The 26,268-nt window shown below is 38.8% G+C and overlaps 2 protein-coding genes across 5 annotated transcripts in view; one reads left to right on the forward strand and one right to left on the reverse strand.

The window, feature by feature from the left end:
* The first annotated feature begins 1,581 nt into the window (after positions 1–1,581).
* DKK3 (dickkopf WNT signaling pathway inhibitor 3) lies at positions 1,582–19,755 on the forward strand. 4 transcript variants are annotated; one of them, XM_030450934.1, is made up of 8 exons: positions 1,630–1,726; positions 1,793–1,885; positions 3,904–4,041; positions 4,559–4,642; positions 11,611–11,703; positions 12,230–12,374; positions 14,059–14,215; positions 16,367–16,745. In XM_030450934.1, the coding sequence occupies exons 1-8, from the start codon at positions 1,697–1,699 to the stop codon at positions 16,608–16,610; spliced, it is 984 nt and encodes a 327-aa protein (XP_030306794.1). In that variant the 5' UTR covers positions 1,630–1,696; the 3' UTR covers positions 16,611–16,745. The 4 variants fall into 4 exon arrangements, with proteins under 4 accessions (XP_030306792.1, XP_030306794.1, XP_030306795.1 ...); XM_030450935.1 differs by having other exon boundaries at positions 1,796–1,885; XM_030450932.1 differs by having other exon boundaries at positions 1,582–1,885; positions 16,367–19,755.
* USP47 (ubiquitin specific peptidase 47) overlaps positions 19,358–26,268 on the reverse strand; it is a 46,096-nt gene continuing 39,185 nt past the window's right edge. Inside the window, exons 23-28 of the mRNA XM_030450931.1 lie at positions 26,045–26,160; positions 24,725–24,843; positions 22,754–22,884; positions 21,882–21,929; positions 21,659–21,789; positions 19,358–20,800 (exon numbers count right to left, since the gene is read on the reverse strand). Coding sequence (XP_030306791.1) covers positions 20,626–20,800; positions 21,659–21,789; positions 21,882–21,929; positions 22,754–22,884; positions 24,725–24,843; positions 26,045–26,160 — 720 coding nt within the window. The 3' untranslated portion in view covers positions 19,358–20,625. The remainder of the gene's footprint in view (positions 20,801–21,658; positions 21,790–21,881; positions 21,930–22,753; positions 22,885–24,724; positions 24,844–26,044; positions 26,161–26,268) is intronic.

Genomic DNA, 26,268 nt, shown 5'->3' on the forward strand with positions numbered 1-26,268 from the left:
ACGTGTTTTTGCATAACATAGGGTTTTATGCAATAGGAAGAAATTGTTCAGGAAGAAATGCTTTTAACCTGTGTTATTTTGTCTTATCAGCTCTCTGGGCTGTGCCTTAGCTATGAAAATTGGGTATAGTGCAAAATGTATTCTCTGACATCTTTAGATACACTTCTTCTAAAGTATTTAGGTAATTAACATTGACATGTTTAGATTATTTAGAAAATCGGTTTGAGGCCCCATTTTATAAAGATATTGCAAATAAGTATCTTGATTCTATTTAACTTCCTCAGGAGTCAAATGACTAAATACATTTGAATCTTTTCAAAAAAATGTTTTCATTGTGCCTGATCTAACCTTATGTATTGCCTCAAAGTTAAGAAAATAAAAATTCTAAATCTTACCTAAGTGTCATCTGTATATTGTCAATAATACAAAGCTGATTTGAGGCAGTGGGTTAACTGGAAACCTATCTATAAAGATGGAGGTGGAAAAAAGGAGTATGTTGTTTGAATATATGTGCCAGTACAAGATTGCTTCATATGCCACACTTCCTGCAGTGTGTTAAACTATTAATTCTTTCCAGAGAATTCCTCACCTTCCTTATTGCTAAAATTGTGTAGTCCAAGAGACTTACACTTAAAAAAAAAAAAAAGAAAAAAAAAAAAAAGCTACTGTACCAATAAGCTAAGATTTATAGTGTGTCCAAAATGAAACTTTTTTTGGCACAGAACAGAACTGCGGAACAGAACTGGGAAACAGAGAGAAGAGTTTCCCTCTAGGGATGCAGGGGGCGTCCCACCTCCACTGCTCTTTACTGCAGTAGTTCTACTGCCATTCAGAGCTGACTGAAGCTGCCTTTGGCTGCCAGAAACAGTGGGTTTTATACTGGTGATTACTGCAATAATGCACTTGCAGGAAATTTTCAGGACCTAAATAGTTTCTGCAGAAATACTTTACCTCTCAGCCAGGATCCAAAATAAATTTAGTCTTATAGGTCAGTTTTCTCTTGGCATAATGATACTGCCCTGGAGCAATGAGCTGTCCATGAATAACTGTCCATGAAATTCTGTGTATGCAGCACAAAGACAAAAAATAATGTGAAAATTGGGGAAGGGGTACACAGATATAAAATGATGATGTTGCCTGAAATTTCCTAGGAAAAAGCCTGAAAGCCAACAGGCATCAAGTGGGGTGCTGGCCAGCCAGAGGCAGGATGTGTCAACTCTCATAGATCTAGCTGATCCTCAGAGCTGAAAACATCTTTTTAAAGCGTTCGATGAAGACAGCGAAGTGAAGTACATAATGGAGATGTCAAGCAGCCACCCTCTTCGCACTAAACCTGTTAAAAAAAACTCAGTAATAAGGGCTCAGTTGTGACCAGGAAACTCACACTTCTCCTTTACCTCAGCAACTCTCCCCACCTGCCTCAGACTCCCTCTCTCCGTCCTTCCCGCTCTCCCCGGGGAGAGGCTTTCTGCCCTCTCCCCGCCTTGCTCCTCCCAAGCCCAGGGCTGCGGACTCCATCGGGGGTCTGTGGGGGCCGGGCCGACGCTGTGGAGCTGGCGGGGGCCGGGCCAGGCCAATGTGGGCCGGCGGGAGGCTGCGGGGCCGGGCCAGCGCTGCGGAGCCGCCCGCTCCCGCCCCACCTCCACGCCGCCAGCGCCCACCGTTGAGGGGCAGCGGCGAGAGCGGCGGTACCGGGATGCGGCGGAGAGCGGGAGCGAGGCCTCGACGGCGATGGCTGCTGCTGGCGGCCCTGCTGGGGGCTCTGTGTTGCGCCGCAGCGGGGAGCGGCGGCCGGCGGCGAGCGGCCAGTCTAGGCGAGATGCTGCGGGAGGTGGAGGCGCTTATGGAGGACACGCAGTACAAGCTGCGCAACGCGGTGCAGGAGGTGAGGGGAGGCCAGGGGAGCTCCGGCGGGCGGCGATGCCCTTCCTTCTCACTCAGCCGGGCCGGGCCGGGCCGCACCTCTGAGGAGCGCCGCGCGGCGCGAGCCCCTCACCCGCGTTCGTCCATTCCTGTCAGCACCAGCCTACGCGTCCCCTCAGCGGGGCCAGGCCGATGGGAGCGTCCTGCCCACGCCCCCCGGGTTAAGAGACGCTGCCCGAGGCGGTGACCTCCGCGAAAATCCTTCCAGTCCGGTGTCCACCGCCCTATGCCCGCTCTGCACTGCCGCCCTCCTCTGGCCGGGGAACGGGAGGTGGGAGGGTAGCAGCGACAGGAGGCATCTGCTCTCCTCTGCTTCTGGCGCTCTTTCTTCTCGGCGGCTTTCCCGCCCCTCTCCTCACATCGCCCACGCCACCTCAGCTCCTTGAGGCGGCTGCGCGGCCCCGGTTTCGCCGTGTGTGGGCACTGCGGCTCTGGGTAGCCACCCTCTTCCAGAAAGGCAGGCAGGGAAGATAGTGAGGCAAAAAGGCAGGCAAATATCCCGTCTGAATCCTGAAGTAAGAAAATAATAGTAGGTGGCAAGGGGAGGAGTGAAGGGGAGTTAATTTATTGTCTGTGGACAAGACACTGGACACCGCTGGAGCTAAGACACAAAAGGTTATCCCAAACCAGTATTCAAAGTTGTAAGAGAGTCCTGAAAACACTCATGAAGAAGCATCTTACTGTAGATGTCTCTTGATCTCAATTTTTTTTTGCCCAGAATCGCCCCGGACCTCTTTCAAAGCCAGGAACTCAGTCTAGACCCTGAGCCATTGTCTCGTACCACTCTCAAAAGACCTTTTTCCTGCATCCCCCTACTTATTCCACTCATTTCCCCCATCATGTTAACAGTCTTCTTTCTAAGTTTTGTTTTCACTTATTAAAAAATACACGAAATACAACTTATACTGACCATCCATTGGGGAAGCAGATCTTTATTTACCATAATCAGATAATTTCTGGACTACTACTGTCATCTGGACAGTTGCTGAAATATACCTCTGTTATCTACTTAATTTGTATTGCTAACCCACTGAGACAAACTAATTTTTAAAAAATATTCTTTAAAATGTTGAAAATATGCTGTAGATGTAGACAGAAATTCTGCCTGTTAGTTCTTATAGTCAGTTCTGGATTTAAGAATGGTCTGTTTACAGCACAAAATATAGGTTGTCAGATCTGCATCTTAGCAGATAAATGCTTTATGCTTAAAAAGGTTTGCAGCTGTCATTTAAAATAAACAGACACACCAGAAAGAGAAATTTTGTCCTGGGAAAAATTCTGTAGTTCAGCCTGGCTGAACCTGTGGCCTCCTAGCTCTGTTAAAAGCAGTTGCAAATGTTAAAGCAGTTAAAGCAGTTGCAGATGACTAAGGGACACAACTTATTCAGAGTTTGTGTCCTTTACAATAGTGCTGCCTTTTTGCTGAGCTTACTCTGTTTTCTGATTCAGAGAGCACACCTTTTCTGTGTTGAGTCTTCATCTGGCAAATTTGGCGGGAACTGAAATAGCAAATGAAATTCTGGAGGTGTGAATGCTGATCTACAGGACTGCTTCTGTTGGCTTCAAGAGGCCTTGGCTATGGTTCTCTGATCTGCCAGAATATTTTGTCTTCTTTGTCAGATGAGAGTCTGTCTGAAGTGCGTAGTGGTTTTCTGGGAAAAATAGAAAGCTAGGCTTTTGACTGGCATCAGCCTGTGCAGATACCAGATTGTCACTAGTCTTTGCACAGTTTTTCCTCACAGATACTGGATTTGGCTTAAATGGCCCAGAGCTCAAGGGTTTAGCCTCCAGTGTTTCTCTAGTCCATTAAAACAGCTGAATAAGTGTTCCCATATTGGGGGATCTGTACAAACAGCATCAAGTAATTTAACAGGATGTTACAGAGGGCTGCACAAGAAGTGTTGCTTTTTTACTTCTTTGTACTTTTTGCTAGTTTTCAGGGTTTCTTTATTGTTTGTTTGTTTGTTTTTAATTTGGCAGATGGAAGCTGAAGAGGAAGGGGCAAAAAAACTATCAGAAGTAAATTATGAAAACTTGCCTCCCAACTACCATAATGAGTCCAACATGGAAACCAGAATTGGTAATAAAACTGTTCAGACTCATCAAGAAGTAGATAAGGTATGAGAAAACATATATAGCAAGCTGCCAGCTCTTACACAACCTTTTCTTCAAAAAAAACCCCACGATTTTTCATGGTTTTGTGAGAAATCAGATAATTTGGAGCGTAAACTTCCCTGATGGTGATTACTGTGGGGTTTTACTGTATCTTATTTGCTTGCCTAATTACTGTGTAGAAGCACATGTCCTAAAAGCTTAATGTGGAATAATAATTTATTTTTTTAAAAAGTGCCTGCTGAAAACATAACAGATACACCTATTACATGGGTCATAAAAAAATTAGCATCTCCTACTCAGTTAGCTTCATTACAGTAACATTTTAAATTAATAAGGAGATAGCTTTGTCATCAACTTTCCCCCCCCAGATTAGGATTTTATGTAAGTGACAGCAAGATGACAAAAAAAAAGGAAGGAGTGGGTTAAATATTGCAGAAATTTATTATTGCAGGACGGAGAGTAACAAAAGATTAATTAAAAATGTAGTTTGATTTTTTTTGTCCATCTTATGCTCTACCAGGTTACAGATAACAAAACTGGATCAACAGTTTTTTCTGAGACAGTTATTACATCTATAAAGGATGGAGAAAACAAAAGAAATCATGTAAGTGAACACTTTTTCCTTTTGAAAATTAAACAAATGCTCTGGGCTTATGATGCAGAAGGAGGTGATATTGTTCACCCAGTGAAATTTCTGAATGATTGAAACATATGAAACCATTAGGGGTAAGCATTCAAAAAGCTGAAACAAGGCATAATCTTTCCCCCACACTTTTCCCTCTCAGATAGTATTTCTTCCTGGGTTTGCATTACAGAAGTATTCTCTTTAGACTGTAACCTTCGTTATTGAATGGCTCACTTGACAGTATTGTGATTTCCAGAAAACTATCAGTATTTTAAGTCTTCAGAAGAGGAATTGGGCTGCTTGCCATTTCTGGCAATGTAATACACTTCTTTAGAGGTGCTGCATCATTTGGAGGCGCCATTTACCTTCCCAGACTAACATTAATTTTCTCAAATGTCATCAAGGACTAACAGTCACCAGCATAGTTGTCAGGCTTTGATCCAACAGTCTTGTGTCTTTAAAGAGGCCAAAGAGAGGTAAGTGGCAGCTGGATGTGCATGTTCTTATGTCTGTATTTTACATTCACTTGCTCCTGGGTTTAAGGCTCCAATATTCTATAGTTTACTTCTCAGGGGAATGTTACTTAGCTTGCAAATCAATAGAGTAATTCCAGTAGTAAGTGCAAGTATATAGCACAGATAAAGTAACAAGCACTCTGCATTGCCATACAAAAATAAAAATGTTTTCTGGCTTGTTCACTAGTACTATTTCAATTGTGATATAGTAGCCTAAGCAATGAAAGGACAGCATGAAAAATAAAAGGGAGCAAAATTGGTACTGATAAGACTTGCTGCACAAACATTGACTGCATTTCTTCTCATCTGCATTCAGAATATGCTGGCCTTACACTAGTCAATGTTCCAGGAGAGATCTGAGAGATCTGAATGAACTGTGTCACTGTTTGTCAGGTTCATGTATTAAACAGTAATTTGAATTGATTCTTACAGTTATAACATATCTTACACATGAAAAGCTGTTGCTTTTCTGTAGAAAATCCACCCTTGGTTCTTTTAGTCTCTGGCACAACCTCTCCAAGGCACCATGATATGTAATTTTCCCTTTTGATTATTTTTGAGTTTGCTAAACTGTCTGATGGTTGCAAGCTGCTCATAGTCTACACTTAATCTTCTGAAAAATACCTGAAGTAGTCATACAAACTGAGGGCAGGTGATAAACTTTTCGAGCCCACTCAGTAAGAAAAACATTCTGATAATGATCCTGAGAGAACTGAATACCTGTGGAGTTTTTTTGAAAGAAGCAAATCCCTACTGTGGCTTGTTTTAGAGAGCCAAGGCTCTTCACCTTGGCAAGGTGCAGACATTCTGACCCCTCTTTTTTTTCTCCCTTTTCAGTTTCAGTCTTAACAATGTAGGATATGAGTCTGGGGGGAAGGGACAATAGCTCATCAGGACAAGTAGCTTCTTTTTGTTAGTGTAGGAAATGATGTGAAGAAGGGTGCAAAGGGGAAGAGGATGTAGCCAATTATGAGAAAAACTTTGCAATTAGTATTTTGTGTTGCTTTTCTTAATCTGGAATACTTTTAAGTTATTAATCTTGCAGAGCAGGGGACGTGCCCTTCTTGTATGAAAAGGGTGATCAAGTGTGCACATAGCCATGAGTATTCATATCTAACTCCTTAAGCAGCATATGCTTCTTAGTGATGCAAAAGCTATTAAAAGATTTAATTTAGCTCATGGCCTTACTGTCAGTCATAGTGTATCTCTAAGACCAAAGATTTTACTAGTTGTCTGATGTGTGCTGGAATATCGCCACGAAATGAATGGAAAGACCAGACGTAAGGAGTTTAAAAAGCATGTTTGTATCAGTGGGAGTCTGATGTAACTCAAATAAGTTTAGTAAATTTACTTTGCTGGTAATTAAAAAAATAAAATCGAGTGACTAGGATTCCTTTAGTATTTATTTCCTATTTTTCTAGCTTTTTCTTCCTTTTTTTGTGAGTTTTTTTTTCTGTAAAGTTAGGAAAACAAAACTATATAGAACCAATGGATGTTTTGAAAGTAACATTCTTCATTAGTAATTCAGGTTGTGCCAGACCTTTGTATGCTATCATGTGGTATTTTTATTTCAGTTAAACGGCAAAGAAATAGAATATTTTTATGCAAAATCAAGGTGGCTGACAAATTGCCTCACCACTTTTATCTACCTAGATTGTTACCCTTTGAGTAGCTAGATATTGAAAGGAGAAGATTTTTCTTGGAATGAATTTCTTCTCACAAAAATAAGCTGTTACTGTAACGTAGTAATAGTACTTCGAGTTTATTCAATATTCTAGGTGATGGTTTTAGTAAAAACACAACAGTAAACTAGTAAGTTTATCTTCAAAAGGCTACAAAGCAGATTTTCTCTCAGTCAGTGTTTGTCCATTGCTTCATCCTTGTCCACCTGAGAGCCATGCACTGCTTCTAAAGGTTATAGCATTCTTGCTAGTTGTGGAAATAAATTCTGGCTTTTCATCTTGGGGGAGGTCTGCCTCATGTTCAGTTATCAGCGTCTTCCTTGTTTTCATATTCTGCAGACAAGCTGTGGTGAGGGAGTAGTAAATCAAAGAGTGGATGTTTACCTTTTTTTCTGGTCTTGATTCAGTCTTCACACATGCAACAGGTTGAGTCTAGGGAGCCAAGGCTGTCCAAATGTCTTTTATGGATTGCGTCCCAGCTGGTGATTTGTAACATGCTTTTGTTTTCTGCCTCTACTAGATGTACCTATTATCGTAAGAGAAATCAAACTTTTTTTACCTTCTCTGTAAGGTAACAGATACAGTCAAGAGAATCAGCAATGTTTCTTTCCTCTAGTCATACCCACGTAGCAAAATTGATCATGAGAGGAAAAGCTTTAAGGCAAAAGAGAATTTTTTTCCACTGATTTTGATTACATAGCTTGGCTTCTGTTCATGCTCAGGAAGAGGTGTGAGATGCTGCTAGTCCAGCATGATGGTGTTTTGTACTACCATTTGCTAAAGTCAGCCATGGAAATTGAAGGAAAGTGGTGAATTGAAGTCTGTTTCTGTTCAATTCTGTTTCATCAAAGACTGACAGATGTGAAGAAAAAAGCACTGCAGAATGGTGGCTTCAAATCTTTTCCCTTGAGAAGCACATCTCTTTCTCCTTCCTCCCATCTCATTCAAAACCAGCATTTTGGCATCTTCTGCAGAGTTCCTGGCCTTTTTGAAAGACTGAGTCACTTGATAACTCATACTCAGAAATACCATGCCAGTGAATGTGTTTGCTGCCAAATTTGTGGTTGTTCACCACTGCATCTTGTAGAAAGAACACCCCTCTAACTTTTCTACCTGTCCTGATTCTTACCTTAATAACAAGTCCACTTCTTCCAGTTAGTAATATATTGTAACATAGCATAATTGGCTAAAAGACACACAGGGCTGGGAGGGCATTTTGCATTTGTTTACTTGCTATTCTGTGTGAAAATTACTCAGAGCCTGTTCTGTGAATTTATATCATATGAGAAATCCCTCAAACTTGTTCCTTCAGAAAGTCTTATCCCAGGGGGACAAAGAAGTATCTTACAGAATGTAGAGAGGTTGACACCAGAGGTGTCTGGCAAGGCGAACTTTAGTGGTCTGTCTGTGTGAAAATATTTCCTAGCCATCAGCAAAGGAAAGTTTTTGCCCCCTAGTAGGTGTTTGTCTTCAACTTCATGCATTGCAAAAATCTGTAATAATATGTAAAACATTCCTTTTTGGAAGGACATATAGAGTATGCTGAAGACCCTTTTAAATTTCTTCTTCATTGGTGTTTGTTTAGAAAATGGAATGAATATTCATGAGTAGTCACCATCTCATGTTGTTGATATCCTCTGGATCCATAACAGAGAACTAAATTAAAGGAAAAAACAAAACAAACAAAAAAAAAGGCTGTATTGTAATCCCAAGAAATTCTCCAAAGAGTAGGTCTGGAAGAAGCCTCAGAAAGTAAGAATCTACAACCCCGATGCCTACTCCATTCTCAGGCAGACTGTTCATCATCATTCATATCATCTGTTCCCAAAATCCTCAAATGCTGGAGACAGTTTATTCCATCTGCTGTAGATGAATTCTTACCCGTGTATTTCTTTTCCAGTAATATTGTCTGGCTGACACCTTAAGTAGAAAATAAACCTGTTGAAACTGTAAACTAACAAAAAAGTGTATCACATAAGAACAAAGCATGTAACATTCAGGGTTTGAAGTAGGTTCTGTGAGGGATTGTGCATGGGTTGGTGTCTTATTCTCTGAGTGCTACTCTTAATTTAGTGATAAAGCTTATCAAGCAGCTGTTATGTACAGAAATCTGGTTTTGAATTGTTTTTCATTTTGCACAGCTGTTTTGCATCCTTGCTGTGTACAGCTACTCTGTGCTGTTTTGTTTTTATACATTTTCAAAATTTGCATACTTTGGTCGTGAATCATGGAAACTTTGTAGCTGCCAATTGTAGAGAGAAGAGATGCCGGGACTCAGGCCCCTGGGCACTTGATTCTGTGAAAGCTGTATCTTTATATGATTACTGTGAGTGTGTTGGGTGGATGTGAACATTGTTGTAACACATTGAAAAAGTAACTTTCTTTCATTTGTGCCCTTCCACATACATATAAACGTTGATACAGAAGAGAAGTTCTCCTGTTAAAACTTGTTACACCAGTTCTCACCTGTACATTCCTGTGCTGGTGCCCTCTCACACACTGTTTCAGTTTTCTGGTAGTTGTACTACCATACTTCACCATCACTGTATCAATCACTTCTTTAGTCTCAAGTGTGGAGACTAACTGTTCTTTAGGAAAGAAAACACTATCTTGGCATAATCTTCCAAAGACAAGAAAACTGAAGTTTGTTTTAACAGTCTCATAGTGTGGGGAACCTTTTCCACGAGTTTCAGTGTTTGTTTTCCTGTTGGTTTTGGAACAGATCTTAACCCTCAAATTGCTTTCAGGTGTTACAGAGTACAATATTATAAAAAGAGTCTTCAGGATGTTGAATATGTACTTACAGGTACACAGCATGCTATTCACCATCCTGGTTTCTGTTGTTTATGGTATATTCACTAATAAACAGGCAATCCTGCTTTCATGCTGCATTATTCAAACAGCATTTTCCTTAAAATTAACATTTAATTAAATTAACTGGCATAACATTGTTATGGATTTCAGAGAAGTACAGGATTACAAATGTAGGTAATACTGTCTTTATCTGCTCAACTTGGATGCTTTGCTGCATGTCAGAAGCTAGCAACCCCTGTCCTCAGTTTGCACACTCTTACTCCAGCAAAGACAAAATATTCTGAGAAATAACTTAATTTGAAGAATTACAGAGGAAAATGTTTTATTCAGAATCCATGGCAGCTGATTAAGATGCTTAGGTTTGCTTTTAACACTTTGTCCAGCAACTGTTGTGTTTCAAGGTAGATTAATTAGAATAGGTCTGTAGCCTATATGAGAGGAAAGGAAAAAAAAGAGAATAAAATTATAAACAGTTACTTATCTGTGTGTATAAGCATCACGGTGTTCTGCATTGCCTGTGAATTATAATATTAAGGAAGTCGGTTCAGAATGTGGCACAAAATTTCACAGAAAGCATATAAAAAGAAGACTTTTTCATGCCAGGAATAAAATGGTGAAGGCATTTTTTCCCTGACTGAAAACCCTCATAAAACTGGAAGTCTGAGCTGGTGGGACACAAATCAGTCAGGGGTTTGGGGGAATATTTTTTGGCAGGGAATCATAAATGCAAGAGGAGGCATGACTGAAGAATTGCAGCTTTTGGTGCTGGGTGGTTTTAGAGCTCTAGAGAGTTATTCCATGAGGTTAAAAATGCTTATGGCAAGATTTCTCCTCTGTGGAAAGGGACAGTTGGAAAAACTGACTGTATTGAGACCTGGCTGTTTGCCTGGAAGTGGATGGAACAGAAGTGAAACAGTATAGTTTATTCTGAGTATGGTTTATACAGAGGGATTCAAAAAAGAAGCTGACAAAACTACAGGCAGAAGCTCCATCAGAAAGAGCATGGCTGCTGAGAGGGGAAGTGGCTGTGTGCTAACTTGGAACCACAGAGCCACAGACATACCGTGTAACATTTGGATTTTGACCCACCTGATTATGTAGCAACACAAAAGCAAACAAGCAGAACATACTCTTTACTGGAACAATGAAGTTGCAAAACCATTATAATTTATAGCAGCCTAGATCTGGTAACAGTCATGTCTCAAAATAGCTGAAATGACTGCTTCTTATTTATAAGCATACCACCTGACTATCCTGTCATTGTCTTGAAAAAAATCAGGCCCCAGACTCCATGGGTTATCTGGGTAGTCAGAAACTGTTTGAAAACATTACAGATGGCCAAGAAGGCCAGCAACGTCCTGGTTTGGATCAGGAAATGGTTTGGCCAGCAGGAGTAGAGAAGTGATCATGTCCCTATACATGGTGAGGCTCCACCTTGAGTACTGTGTTCATTTCTGTGCCCCTCTCTGCACAGGTTTGGTTTTTTTTTACCTTTGTTAAATATGTTACCAAAGGGGTGCTACTGCCAACAATGGTGGCCTCAACCTTGGCAAGTGGTGGGTCCATCTTGAAGCCATCTGGCATTGGCTTTATCAGACACGGGGACAGCTTCTACAGAGGCCATCCCTGTAGCACCTCTACTTCCAAAACCTTGCCATGCAAACCCAATAAACCTGCATAACAAGAAAATAATTTTCTTGTTGAGAATGCTGGTATTCATATTCATAGAAGAAGTGAAACCACCTAACATTTTGAGGCCACAACATTTAGGTATGCCAGGGAGATAGCATTGTTCTATTACAGAACTGAGTTTGTATGAAGAACCAAAGCAATCTTTTTTCTTGATTCCCAAATAAGAAATGTAATCAACTGAGACCAAAAGAGGTATGGATTTCTGTCACACAGTGGAAAATTACACTTTTATCCTTTTCTGCAGGAATGTATCATTGATGAAGACTGTGAAACAGGGAAATACTGCCAGTTCTCCACCTTTGAATACAAATGTCAGCTCTGTAAAACCCAGCATACAGTAAGTCCTGAATGAGATCTGTAGAAACTCAATATATGTTGCTGTTGCTGATGTCAACAAGTCAAAATTGATGGAAAACAAGATACAAAGGTTTCTATGTGAGAATAAAAAATGGGTGTGTAAAGTGTTTTGGGTTGGTTTTTGCCTGTTAATTAAGTTTCATTTATTAATTTTTGTTTTCCCTGATTCCAAAAGCCTGTCCTGAAATTCATATTATGGCTGCTGATCCGTTTTCATGTAAATGCTAAAATAAGAATTCAGTTTTTATAAGGTTGAAAGTATAATATTATAGAAAGAGTGCTGTTACTCAGCTGTGGGGGTTCCTGTCTGGCAAGAAGCTCTATGTGTGCCTGAAGCTGAGAACCTAAGCAGTTCTTTTGGAACAGTGGAAGTATGACAGGCATATATTTAAGGCACATACATGCATCTGACTTCAGGACGGGAGTCTAATTCTTTGTTCAGCTGTCTGTTGATACGTGCAGTTAGTGCTAGAGGGACTGTGTCATGTGCTTTTTCCATTTGCAAGCGTTGCTCACGGGATGTTGAATGCTGTGGAGAACAGCTCTGCGTGTGGGGCCAGTGCAGGAAATACACTTCAAAAGGAGAGAACGGCACCATTTGTGAGAACCAACATGACTGCAACCCTGGAATGTGCTGTGCTTTTCAGAAAGGTACAGAGGGTTTGCTTCTTATTCTATTGATTTTATAATACAGGAATGTTAATACTTACCTCTTTTGCCTAGGTGAAGTAGTTCAATCTCCACAGAATCAATAGGTCATTCTCCCTTGGAGCACATTGTGTTAACTGCATTATAGAACTTTAATAGAATTAGGAGCAAGAAATGAATCTGATAGGGGTGGATAACAGTCAAAGAAAAGCCTTTTGAAAGCTAGAGATGGGACCAGCATGAGAAGCACAAAAATCTGCTGTTTCTTATGGAGAGTCTCAGATTTTAAAAAGTAGCAGGGCACTGTGTCAGATTTTCACCCAGTGGAGCAAAAATAAGAGAATCAAAATTATACAGCAGAAATTGATGAGATTACTGAAAGTGGTTTCTCCTTCACATCAGCAAGCAGACTGTCAGAATCAGACCACAGATACATTTCATACTCTGAGTTTTATATGAGCCTTCCAGGGCACCACAATACACAATATTGACCACACAGCCAAGATAGGTAGCGAAATGATGTTCCAGATTAGGTTGCCAGTCCACATGGGAAGTGACACTTGATTTATAGAAGGGAGGAGAAGGTATCAGGTTTGAAACCAATTCTAAATATGCCTGGTCCATATTCTACTGCTTTATACCAACTAGTTCTTTACTGCTTATAGTGTAGTTCACCTTAATTTTGTAGTGATAGGATACAATTACAGTCATCTTTCTACACCAGGTAGATACTTCTCTAGATAGTTTTTTTCCCCTGGATCTTGCTATGAGCAACATAGTTGGTTGTCTGTCCCACTGTCAGCCTGCTGACAGATCAGGCCACTAGGGCATTTCAGCAAAACAAAGGAGAAAGCTGAAACACCATTTATCTCTACATGTGTATTTTTTATAAAAAAATTATTAAACTTTGGAACATTTGCTGCTTAAGATATAATGTATTTTTGAGTTCAGAAAACTTAAATTATGAACTCTTCGTATATATAATTTGGCCAGACCACAAAAAAAATTTAAAAAAATTAGGTGAATCATGACAAGGAAGGGAAGTTTGACAGGAATATTTGGAAGAGCTGAATTCAATATTGACACTCGAAGTCAGTAGCATCAGAAATCCCAAAAGACATCCTTCTAAATAGTTTCTTACACAGGATGAAATTCAGCACTGTGCATAAACAAGGATGCTAAGCCAGACAGCTTTGCCTATTGTATAATTACTATAACATATTAAATGGCTGGGTAGTAGTTCTTGCAGCCTCATTATTTAAGTCTCTGTATTTGTAACCTCTACAAAGAAATAGAAGAAATGGGAAAAGTAAGAGTTCTAAAATACAGCTATTTATCTATTTGGATTTAAACCATTGATGCTATGCAATGCAAAGTATTCACTGTAATGTTAGTTGTCTTGGTTTTGTAAGTCTTTGAAACCCCCAAGGGATGGAGTTGTGCAGCACTATTATGTTGACAGTAGTGAAGAATCAGGAGCAGATCTTGGTCATCACACATAAACTTCAAACACCTTACTCCCACCTAGCAGAAATAACATTGCTATGGCTCCCTAACATCAAAACAGACTTGAAAGGAGAGCAAGTCTGTCTTTTCATGCCTTGCATACAGAGTTAAAATATTAGGTCATCTCAGTTTAGCAGACAGTTAATGACTTCTCATAAAATTAATTTACTCTGGTATGCAGATCTACTGTTTCCTGTGTGCACTCCATTACCTGAAGAAGGTGAACCCTGCCATGATCCTTCAAACAGACTTCTCAACCTGATTACCTGGGAACTGGAGCCTGATGGTGTGCTTGAGCGATGCCCATGTGCAAGTGGCTTGATCTGCCAGCCTCAGAGGTAAAGATAGAAATGGGGCAAACAAGCTGCTTGAAACTGGTGAGGGGTTTCTTCCTGTGTTATTTGATGCAGAACTCAGATTCTTACACACTAGAAAGCACTCTGATGGATCTTCTTATCAGTAGCATTTCTTAAACTTACTGCTTTGTCCCACATAGATGTGCATAATTGAGTCTGGCAACCTTACTCTGGAGTGAATTAAGTTCAGTCAGGCTGGTGCTGCTTTTTAATCAATCAGAAAGTACTAAGAGCTGTTGGGATGTAACATTCCAATTTAATTCTCTACACACAACTCTTGTCCACCAACTTTCTATGTTAGATTTGGCTTCTGCTAGATGTTTTATCTGCTTTCAGTTATAAGACATTGAAGACATTTTAATACATGCAGTAGGTATAAACAGCCATATTCCTGTACTACTGATGGGTTTTACAGGTCACTTCTATCACAAGTTAAAAAAAACAAAGACAACATCTCTTTGCTTGCACTTTCCTTTAGATTCAAACAAACCTGAGAATCCAGTTTCCCTAAGATTTGCTGTTCAGACTTGAAACACTTCATAGCATGGACTTCAGTATCAAGGTTCATGTTTCATGTAGTAAGAAGCATCTGATTCTGTTTTGGGCTAGAAGCTAGAACTTTTAATGTGTCATGCCTTTAATCATTCTTTAAAAGAACAGTTGTTGCATTATCAGCAATTTCATTTAAATTAGATTGTAGTTTTACACTGAAATATTTAAAAAAAAATGTTATCTGTGAAATAAGCTTTCTAAAGTTGTTCCTACACTACCATTTTCATTGCATTATCACAGCTGTAATAGAGATTTAGATTAGTATTTCTGTTCTCATCTGCATCCAAATGTTTCCACTTTTTTTCATGAAAAGTAACTGGATAAGGTTTTATTTCACAAATGTGATCTGAGAAAGAAAGCAGAGTTGATCCCATCCTTTAAACACCAAACTTTCAGTTTCTGTGCAAGTACCATTAACCTCAGGGAACCTAAGACAGCAAATGTCACATCTGGTAAGAAGGAAAACATTTCAGATGAGGATATAGAAACATAGAAATTAATTACAGTGTGAATGTAACTGAACTGTCCAGCTATTGCAACAAGAATTATGTGCCTGTTTAGGGTTATCACTAATGCAGCAATCCTGGGCATACTACATAGCCATGACTTGCATGGACAATAAAGTCCTTCCATGAACTTGTATGGTGAATTTTATGATTCTGGTAATATTTTTCATGAAAAGAAAACAGCTCATCTGTGCTTGAAAAGGCCTTTGGCTAAATACTAATAGTGAGTGATAAACCCTGAAACTATCATATTATATCCTGGAGTCTGCCAATGTTGGTCTACAACAATGGAAGTTGTAGAATTCCAAGAAAGCAGAACATTCCAGAATTGAAAATGAACACAAAATTGGTTTCACCTTTAGTTCATTTATCCCTTGTTTCCAGTGAAAGAGGCTGCAGCTTTTAACAGTTGTTAAGGGGTGCCTGGCAAAAGCAGTGGTCATCTTACTCTTGTCATGGAGACCTGTAGCCCTGTTCTGTCCCATGAAATGCAGAAAGAAGATGCAACCATGATCAAGTTCTGCTCCCCTGGCTCCCATGGACAAATCTAAGCTACTCTTGTTCCCTGCTAAAATTCCTACAATAAATGCGAGCTGTTTCTCTGCAGGCAACTGATGCCACTTTTCAAAACAAAGCAGCAAATACTGTCATTACAGTATCCAATTTAGAACCAAATATATAATGCTCAGTTTTCTCATTTCTGCAGCTTGATGGCATTTTTTTTTAAAGCCAGAGTATAATGTTTCTTAACTTGACATTACGACTAATCACTGATTGCTTGGAGGTAGAAGGGACACATTGTGCTGAAGTGCACTGCCATCTTGTGTCCCAGTATCAAACATTTTTTGCTATTAGCATCTTTGTTCTAGGTCTCTATGTGGAAATTTCATTTTTAACTCTCCAGCTGTCAATTCAAACGTAAAAAATGAGATGTTTGAAGTCAGCTATGGTAGATCTGACAGCATTATGCACTTCACATGCCTTCATGTGAGAAGCAAAGAAAATATTGTTAAGAAAATAGCAAAAGAATGTGGAAAAGATGTACTGTGTGACCTGATGTCTCTTATTCCAACAGCCACAGCACTACATCTGTGTGTCAAGCGTCTGCCAATGAAACCAGGAATAATGAAAAAGAAGATCCCTTAATCATGGATGAGATGCCATTTCTCAGCTTGATACCCAGAGATATTCTTTCTGACTATGAGGAAAGCAGTGTCATACAGGAAGTGCGTAAAGAATTAGAAAGTCTGGAAAACCAAGCAGGTCTGAAGCCTGAGCCTGACTCTGCTCATGACCTCTTTTTGGGAGATGAAATCTGAAAGTTCAAACACCAGTTTAGTTTGCTATTTCTAGAAATTTTTGATTAGTGTCTTGCTTGTGTAAACCCTAAACACACTGCTGGATAGAGTGCAATAAATAAGGTCTTCAGTAAGCATCCTTCTTTGTGCACCAAACCTGCATGTTCAAATTACTGTTGAATTCATTCAAATCCTTGGACCAATCTTTTGTCAAAGACAAACAGGAAATAAATCAAGTGTTCCTTCTGGATTAGTACTTTTCCCCTGTACATTAGAAAGTCTTACCAGTACTTATACCCATTAAAAAAATACACAAGTGCAAAATAAGCTTTAAGTTTTTAGTAACTGCAGAAGTGACTTCTGAGTACGTATATTGAGAATAATTTCTTTTTCTGCTGTAAGAACCATCTGCTTTGGACTGTTAGTAATTGATTTTAAGCAATTTTTCTTTATTTTCATTAGAAAATACAGTCAGTGAAGCTGCAACATACAGATTCTGGGTGTCATGTTCTCCCAACCATACACACATTGTGGAAGGCTGGAAAAGATCAAAGGATAATTACCCTTTTAGATTATGATACCCAGAGTTTCTTTCCAGCTGTGTCCACTGGATGCCATCTGTCCTGCGGCAGCCTTCACTGTCACTCAGGAACTGGTGTTCCATAGCTAGAGTATCCCTTGAGTTTTATGCTTCCACATATGTTGTTGGACTCACCCACTACCTAAAGAGCGTACTAACAAAAAAAAAAAAAAAAAACACAACAAAAAAACACAACAAAAAAACCACCCCACAAACCAAGCATACAGTTTCCATACAAATAACATTAGTTTGCACATACTTTTATCCATACACACACTGGTTTCCATATAGGAACTTTCAGGTTCACTTTACAGGGCTTTGTTTCTCAAGGGCAAAGTAAGCTATTTAGAACTGCAGAATAAGGAGCTAAATGGGCTGAATACAGATTCCCTGTTGTACACTGAATATGTAAATATCAATATATAGGAGAACAGTGCAGCTGCAGTTACAAGCACCTTTAGTTTGTATCTAAAGACAAGCTAAAAGAAAAAGTTATTTGAGAAATGGTTTGTGCTTTTAATGCACTTCATAGGCATAACTCTGTGTGTTACAAAATCTATCATTACCACCTTAACAGATGATTAAGAAATAAATAGCAAGCTAAAAGTAAAATCCAATCCAAACTCCCTGGCTCCCAGCTGTCTCAGTTTGCTACAATGACTCTTCCACTATTTGTGCTTTTTGGAGGGGTTTAGATTTCACCACCCCTTACTGCACATGCTAAAAGATGACATAAGGCTCCAGCCAACTAACTTTTCGTGTAGCTTCTTCCCAGATAATCCCTACTGCTAAGTCTCATTTGGAACATCAGAGCACCAATAACTTAGTAAGAGTAACTAGACAGCTGTGCTAACAGCTTCCAAGTCTTTCACTACTTCTGAGCTATGAAAGCTTTTCAGCTATGAATGGGAAGAGCATTTCAAAAGAGTGGATGTTATTTTAAAGATTCTACCAATTCTCACACCAGCACATGCTCTCTTGAGAATTCACTGCATTTACCTTTCCTTTCTATCCCTAATAAAATTACTGTGCTTTAGAGACAGCCCATCTTTACAAAGCAATGAAATATTGTGGTTCTATTAAAAGAAAAACTTCATGAGAGCAACAGTTGTCCATTAAGTACTGCACTACTTATGGGTAACATTATTCTCCTGTCAAGTTTCTTGATGCATCAGTCCCTGAAAGATAAAAGTGTTAGTATTCATCTGAAGTTCAGGAAGATTTCTGTTAAACTAGGTAAATTAGAAACTCAAGGCTTTTTGTTTCTCTAAAATACCCATGAACACACACAAAAACATTTGAAATGATCAGAACATGAGTGGATACTGAAAAATGTCTCCGAGAACAAACCAGAATATATTCCAGTACAGTTATGTACAAGGAATTGCACCTCTGGACAGGAACTCTTTACAAGGATGCCCCTCAGTCCTCTATCCAGACTTGCCATGCCTTATAATTAACTTTTTCAAAGATGGTCTCTATGGAAATTTGCCCAAATAAGGCTAGAGACTAAACAGGCAGTATCATCCATTAACATTACTTTATTCCATCTCTAAATTTTTTGCCTCCCCTAATGTCCAACTTTAAAGAAAATTAATTACCCATTTGACAAGTAATTTTTTCCAAAACTTCCAAGGATTGTTCAGCAGTCTATATCCACACATAAACAGTAGTTTAAGGAAGTATTGTACCTACTGGTTATTACCCACTTAATGCTTCCTTTTCTTCTGGCTTCTACCTCATCTGTGTTGGACAAAAGGTGGCACAGGTGAAACAAGAGAAAGAACCAAGGAATTCCTCTGTGCAGTGCTTGTTTCTCAAGTTGTCAGATTCCTCAGCATTTTTCAGCATGTTTGTGCATGTTTCAGCATGCAAGGAAGAACTGAACACTCAATTATTCAAAATCACCTTTTTCTCTCTGGAGCAGAACTTAGCTACAAATCATATTTGGAGCTTAGAAGTTTCACTGGTGATGAATTCAATTCTGGAAACAGAAACTTACAGTTAAGGAAAACTCTGGTGGGAATGTAAGTCAAGAGGAGCAGCAGACAAGCTACATAACACTTCCTGCAATACTGTGTACATGCATGGGGTGTGTGTGTACACACCTCACATCTCTGACTTTGCCTTGGAAAAGTCTGTATTTCCATGAAGTAATTCTGTAATTTTTGAAATAAACCCCACAGCATTTAATGATTAAAATAACACAACAGAATGAACAAATGTTTTATTGGCATGTTCATTGTCGTAAACAGCATCTGGCATGAAAAAGTTTACCAAAATCTTTTGATTGTTATAAATTAGGTGGTTTTCCAAAAACTACGGAGAATTGTTCTCTATTGATCTTTATGGACCAAAGCAGAAAGTTGCTGTTCCTAGGCTTTGCAATGAAATCATGTTGACTGCATCAGTCTTTGCACCACAACCTGAACTACCAAGTTTATATGCTGAGGTGTTACAAGAGGTTGCCCCAGTATTTTACTACATACAGCTACGGAATCAACTCTGGAAAAAACAAAATGACTTTCAGTGGGTGGAGAAGATGAAAACTTGTAATAGTCTCAAAAACAAAATGTACAAAAAAAATAGCTGAACAAAACAAGAACTTCATTAACAAGGGGAAATACAACCCTAAAGTACCCAACATTGTCAAACAGAAAATGAATACAAATTTAAATAGGCAACTATACGTCCAAATGTACACAATAAATGTTGATATGTGAAAAGAAATACCATATGTAAATAGCTGAACTGCAGTTCTGTTGAACAGATAAGGGAAATTTTATTTACACATTGAAGACAACGTAATTGAGCTGCTCATCGGCTTCCGTAACCATGAAAAACCAATTCACCTTTCGACAGCGCTTCTGCAGAACGAACCAACACCTGCTGGCAGCTTTCTGCAGACACCTCCCCGCCTGTTTTTTATGGAAGAATGTTCTAAAACCTTACACTCGCAGCACTTCCATTTCATCTTCGACCCTTTTCTGCTGCTTTTCTAGAACCAACGTGTTAACGTGTACTTCAGACTCTCTGATGAGGTAATGCATGTATCAGTGAAACAAACAGAAAAGAGGATTCTTTCATGGCCTTTGCACAGCTTTTATTATTAAGCTATGAATATCCCATTTGAGGCTAGTTTCACTAGCTACTATGTGCACACTGTCCTCAAAAATTTTCACTCTTCCCTCCCCGCCCACTTTTTAGTTCTAATCTTTTATTTGCACATCCCTTTTTAGCTTTACAGTACAGTTGACTATAGTGCACAACATGATTCCAAGTCAAACAGTGACCCAGCGGGGCACTGCGCTTCTGACCGGGAACACAGCCCAATCAGTGCTGGTGTCAGCGCTTTACACCTAATGAGTGTCCTGCCGTAATGGCACTACACAGTAGTAGTGAACCTTTTTTATTTTAAACAAAAAAAATTCCCCAGGGAAAATGCTATAGCGAGTATCAGTCTTGAGTCAAATCTTTATTTGGTGCTCCATCCAGATAAATTTTTAGTGCTTTTTCTTTACGAGGAGAGTAGGTTACCCGGTGTCCAGTTTTCTGGAGTCTGCTGCTTTCTTTTTTCATCAGTTCATTTCTCTGCTCATCTGTTAATTCCATTAATTCTTCAGTTTTATCCCTAAAAATGTTAAAGATGTTAGAACTTATGATACAATGACCATAATTATAGTTTTGTACTTTTCTCACAAGAAGAAACTTAATGAAAAGCACAACTAAGCATAATACTCCTTACTGACTGTTTCTTTTTTTCTCCAGAAACCAACAACCTGACTGAACCTGCTTTTGTAACAAAGACATTCAGTATTCTGTCTGACAGCAGACCCAAGAGAAGCTGCAAGAAACAAGGCTATGCTCCTCCATCTGCCTGGTAACTCCTGCCTTACAAACAACTATCTGCTCTATTTAGTTACAGTGCCAAAAACTAGAACTATTGGACAGACCCTCCCAGAAACCACTGGCACTAGCTGGTAGCCCAAAATTTTCCTCAAGGCCAGCACATCACCAGCCAGTTGTCCCCCACTCCCAAGCCCACATGTAATTTTGAAAAAAACCTGTAGGCTACGTGTTCATGAAGTTCCCTCACCCCCCAAGTTAAGCAGAAATTACAATACTTGAGCTCTTAGTCCTCAAACAGTGCCTCTGGGTTGTTGCTGCCAGCTGATGAACATTTTTCATGTTAACTTTTATGCTAACATCCTTTTTCCCAAAGAAGCCATAGTAATTTCTCAAAGAAATAAACTCAGAAAATAAAATCCTCCCTCTCTTAAATGGAAGGCAAGACTTTCAGAAGCCTAAAAAGGACAGAGTTTCATTTTAAGATATTCAGGTTTTTAAGAAGCTGAGGAGCACAAACTTCTGAGCATTTTTCCTTAGGGTCCACAGAAAGTAATTTTTAGGCTTCTGTTGATTGCACCATCCCTCGATCTTATATACAGATTATTTCTCATGGTTTATTATACCATAAAACAACACATACCTATAAAATATTACCGCACCATCATCACAAATGTACAGAGGCCAGACATTCAATGTGGATACTTTAGGATTCCAGTCCAAGTCCTGGTGAATCTCTAGTATGGAAATGTCGCATGGAAATGTTCCTCTACCCTGAGAGGAAGCAATTACTTAGTGAATAAAACAAAATTCACAATCACACACCCATGCCATTACAAGGGAAAAACAGACAAAATCTTACTTACCTTTGCAAATTCTATGTTTTCTAAGGGTATTCCACTTACTTCACTCAGCTGTCAACAGAAAAACAATGGTGGATTTAATACTATTCCTGCCAACTCTAAGTCAATTCTCAAAAGTCCTCAAGTATTCAAATTAAACTGACAGTGAGAAAACACTAACAGCCAGTATAATTTTTTCCCATTTCCTTAGGAAGCAAAGATAAACAAACAATACTGACAAAGCCAGAAAAATTCTGAAATGTTTTAGTCCTACACTTTGCTAATAAATTTATCTGAAAGAGCTAGCTGAACACATCTATTGGTACAGCTGGGTCAAATTCAAATTTCTCTTATTAATGGTGGGAAAAAAATTAAAGCCTCTCAGAGGCAATTGTGGTCTCGAGGAAAGAAAAGCATAAGAAAACTATTTCTTTGCCATCAAAATATAGTTCAATCTACTTTACGGTACAGTTATACTCTCCCTGAGCAGCAGCTGCCAAATTCAAATATAAAGTGGACAAGAGGTTTGGCATTTTGGAACATCAAAATAACAGCTTGAAAAAACAAACAATAATAGTTTGTAATTTCTTTCATATGTTTTTCAAGGAAGCATGTGTTTCAGGTAGCATTATGCTTCTTCAACTTAGATTTTTTTTTTTTGCATGCATTCACCTGCATACTTCCATGGCAGACTATTGTATGAAACTAAAAATGAAAGCTGATAATTCATATGGTTTTGATCATAGGATGGGAGAGGCTCTAAATTCTTCAGGGAAAGAAAAAAATCATCATGCAACAAGATTTTTGTAGCTATGACATCTGTGTCCTGCCCAGCAGAGGACAACAATTAAGCTCTTAGAAACCACAAGAAACTTGCATCACATTACACATTTTACCTTCTCTTTTAGTTCTTCAACACTGCTGCTTTCTAGCACTACTTCCTGGAAGGAATCTAGTTTCATCTCTGATGGCCTCCATCGTCTCGATAAAACAGCAAGTTGTGACATAGATTTCATCTTTTCTACTCCTAGGAAAGAAGTTTACGAATACCAACATCACAAATTATCCTATTTAAAATTAGGAAGCACAGCATAAACATATTCAACTATGGAAAAGCACACTACATATAAACACACAGTGAGTAATCCAGTAAGCATGCTGCAAGTGCTCCACCAAAAAGGGAGGAAGGGACTAGGATTTCACTGAACTTTGTTATCATCTCCCTTCAGAAAACTATTCACAGGCAGCATCTCCTAGAAGCCTTCCCATTTATTCCTTTCAGAAGGACATTTTTTTCATCAAACCCAGCTCAGTTATACATACAAAAGTTATCTACCTGACCTGAGGCTGACCTCCAGACCACAGATAAAGATGAGACCTTACCCAGCAATCTGGTATTTATTCATGAGCCTCAGTTTCTTTACCCAAATAAGATTTCCACATTTCACACACTCATGGTACACTTGTTATTAAAGCCTGCTTTACACCTATCACCTGAGGAGTTTTAGTATGTATTGCCTCCAGCCTTTTTAAAGCAGTTTCAGGTTAGCTGCTTTCTCTGGTTGACAGGGTAATACTGTTAGTGCTATAGTAAGATAAGCAACAGAAGTGCTAACAAAAAGCTGATTTTTTTTTTTTAAAGTCTATAGTTTTGCAATTTAACTGGAATAAGTTGTGGTTTCAACATCTGTATCTACCATTACATGCTTGTTTTGCATGAAACCACCACCACCAGTATTCAAAAGCTTCTCCCTAAATACCTCCTTGCCTACAACTGCATTTTTGCTGCCTTGCAATATTAACCTAGTGTCTGAAATGAAGATACAGCATTCTTGGCATTTATTTCAAGTCCAAAGCAACCTCATCATTTTTCTCAGACCCAGAGAATAACTAATTGTAATACACTTCTAACAGTGTGATGTAAATCTGCCATGCTTAGCAACTTAACTGTAAATTATTCTAAGTTGCCTTATTTACTTGCTTAATATCTTCAGTATTTAACTTAAGAACAAGATGAATGCAATGGTAATGGTGGAATGCCTCACAAAACTTGAGCATCTGCTTTTACACTCTTCTAACAAACCCTGTGGAAGTAGCAGGTACATGAAACTTAATTTTTCACAAAACATAATGGGATTTAGCTGCATCTTCTACAAAATTATTCAAGTAGCACCTTCTGGGCAGAGCCAGACAGTTATAAAAGTTATTACAGAACACTTGAAAGCTCTATGTAGCCTCTTATATGGCATCTCTCTGGACCAGGTGGGCTCTAGGGTCTAAGAAACAGACATACTCAGAACAGAAAACTCTACCTCCCTGCCCCCTTCAGTTTTGCTTTTGCACTCAGAATCCAAACTATAGCTGTAAAGGACAGTTTAAGAAATGCTATGTTTTTAATCAAATTTAAGAGACAATCTGCTCCCTTAACTTTTGATCCAAAGTAATTTTGATGACCAAGGTCTGTTTGAAAGGTTAGCACTTTGTGACTAAATATGAGGCTTTTTCCACTGCTGTCTGAAAACTACTAAATGACTGAACAGCTGTGCTGACTTTAAAAACAACAATGTATGTATACACACACACACATATTCCAGGTTAAAACCAAAAAAAACCCTAATATATGGACATTCCTACATTTATTTAAAGTGAAAAAAGGTGGCAAAAAGCTACCCACAGTATATCTGAAAGTTTCCAGCTTCATGCAAAATTTTTATTATTGCTGCTTTTTTAATAATAAAATTTAAAATGTCACAGTCTTTAGCGGTCTTTAAAAAAGGAAAGTGGGGAAAAAATTTCCCGATGCTTTCTGCAGAAAAAAAAAAATGTGTAATATTATCTTTACATTCTCTTGACACTATCACTATTACCATCAAGTATTTCTAAGAAGACCTCCCAATTGCTTGAAATATTGATATCTTCTTCATAGATATGATAATCCAGAAACACAGTTCCTGGGTTTTTCCAGCTTTTCTTTCGTAGGCGAAACCTGTGAAAATATCACAAAGAAAACACTTGAATTTTTATCTGCTGATAAACACCACTGCCAAAGATGAAAACTGATTATTTCCTGACAAAACTGAAACAGTTAATTTACATGAGGTTTGACTAGATTTATTAGGAATTAGTTTAACAATCTGAAATAGTCCTGCCAGCAAAGTACCACTACTTGCCCTCAGTGCTGTGTAAACAAGCAAAACAAGCCTGCATTGTGCTTGTTCAGAGCAAGAAATGTCTCGGGATTTAGAGGAAGAAAATAGTTTCCTATTTAAGATAAGAAAACAGAATAGTACCAAACACTTCTGACAACTTTGCTGTTCCTTTTTTTTTTTTGACAGTAAGAGGATTGATGTCTGATTTCTATACTTCAGCCTTATGCATCAAATCCAGTGCAATATAAAAGGATGTGCTCTGATTTAGATACAGAGGTAAATAAATTCATAAACAACTAAACTGAGATGAAGCATGAGTAAAAAACTTTAATTGCAATGCTTACTCCACACACAAAAGCAGATACAAATTTTGCTATGTGCCCCATAATTGTAAGGCATTAGAGAACACAACTTAAGCATGGAAGTTGTAGTGAGGAAAGGAAAAACACTGATCCAGATCTAGATTTTTACTCCTTTTCTCAACAGGAGAGGCCCAACACTTTTATGTTCCAAAGTTTTGCTTCAGCCTGATTTCAGCATATATCAAGGTCCCACCAGCTTGCTTATCACATCTTACAGGTGGTTCTTTGTTCCAGTAAATACAGAGCATGAGCTACTCAACAGTACAAACCACATCACTTGTAACTGACAGTGGAGAGCAAGTAGAATCAAGGCCCCAAAGCAAGCTTAACCTTAATGAGATAACCCCTTCTGGGTGCTGGTCAGTGCTGTACACACACATCCCATGACAAAGCATGAGGCTTTTTGCTGCACTGATCTGTGCTAAGCCTGAATAAAGCTTCTTAGATCTGAACATGTAAATATGTTAAACCTGTATGTAAGTATTATTCCTGTATCATTCTATATGAGATGAAAGCCAAGAACTGGTAAAGTAATATTTATATTCACACTCTGATTCAAAGTTCACAGCAACTTATTTTGGCCCCTTTCATAACTTCCCTTCTCCACAAAAGGAATAAACCCACATTTTAAAGTAATATTTAATCAGGTAACTTGAACAGATTGCAGTCTCTTTACCTGTCAATTGTCAAGTCTAGGCCACATTGTTCTCGAAGCTGAGGAAGCAGCTCCTCTTTTGACTGGCGGACAGTCATTCCTTTAGCAAAAACTGCATCTAGAAGAAACTTGCATGGCTGTGAACATAAGTAAAAAAATATTAAAGACAAAGATTTTGAACAGAAAATACCAGATTTCCCTCCTGTACATGTTTTGTGACCAGTCCCATCCTCCTAGCAAAATGA

Source organism: Calypte anna, chromosome 5 (genome assembly GCF_003957555.1).
Source record: "Calypte anna isolate BGI_N300 chromosome 5, bCalAnn1_v1.p, whole genome shotgun sequence".
Taxonomy (NCBI): Eukaryota; Metazoa; Chordata; class Aves; order Apodiformes; family Trochilidae; genus Calypte; species Calypte anna.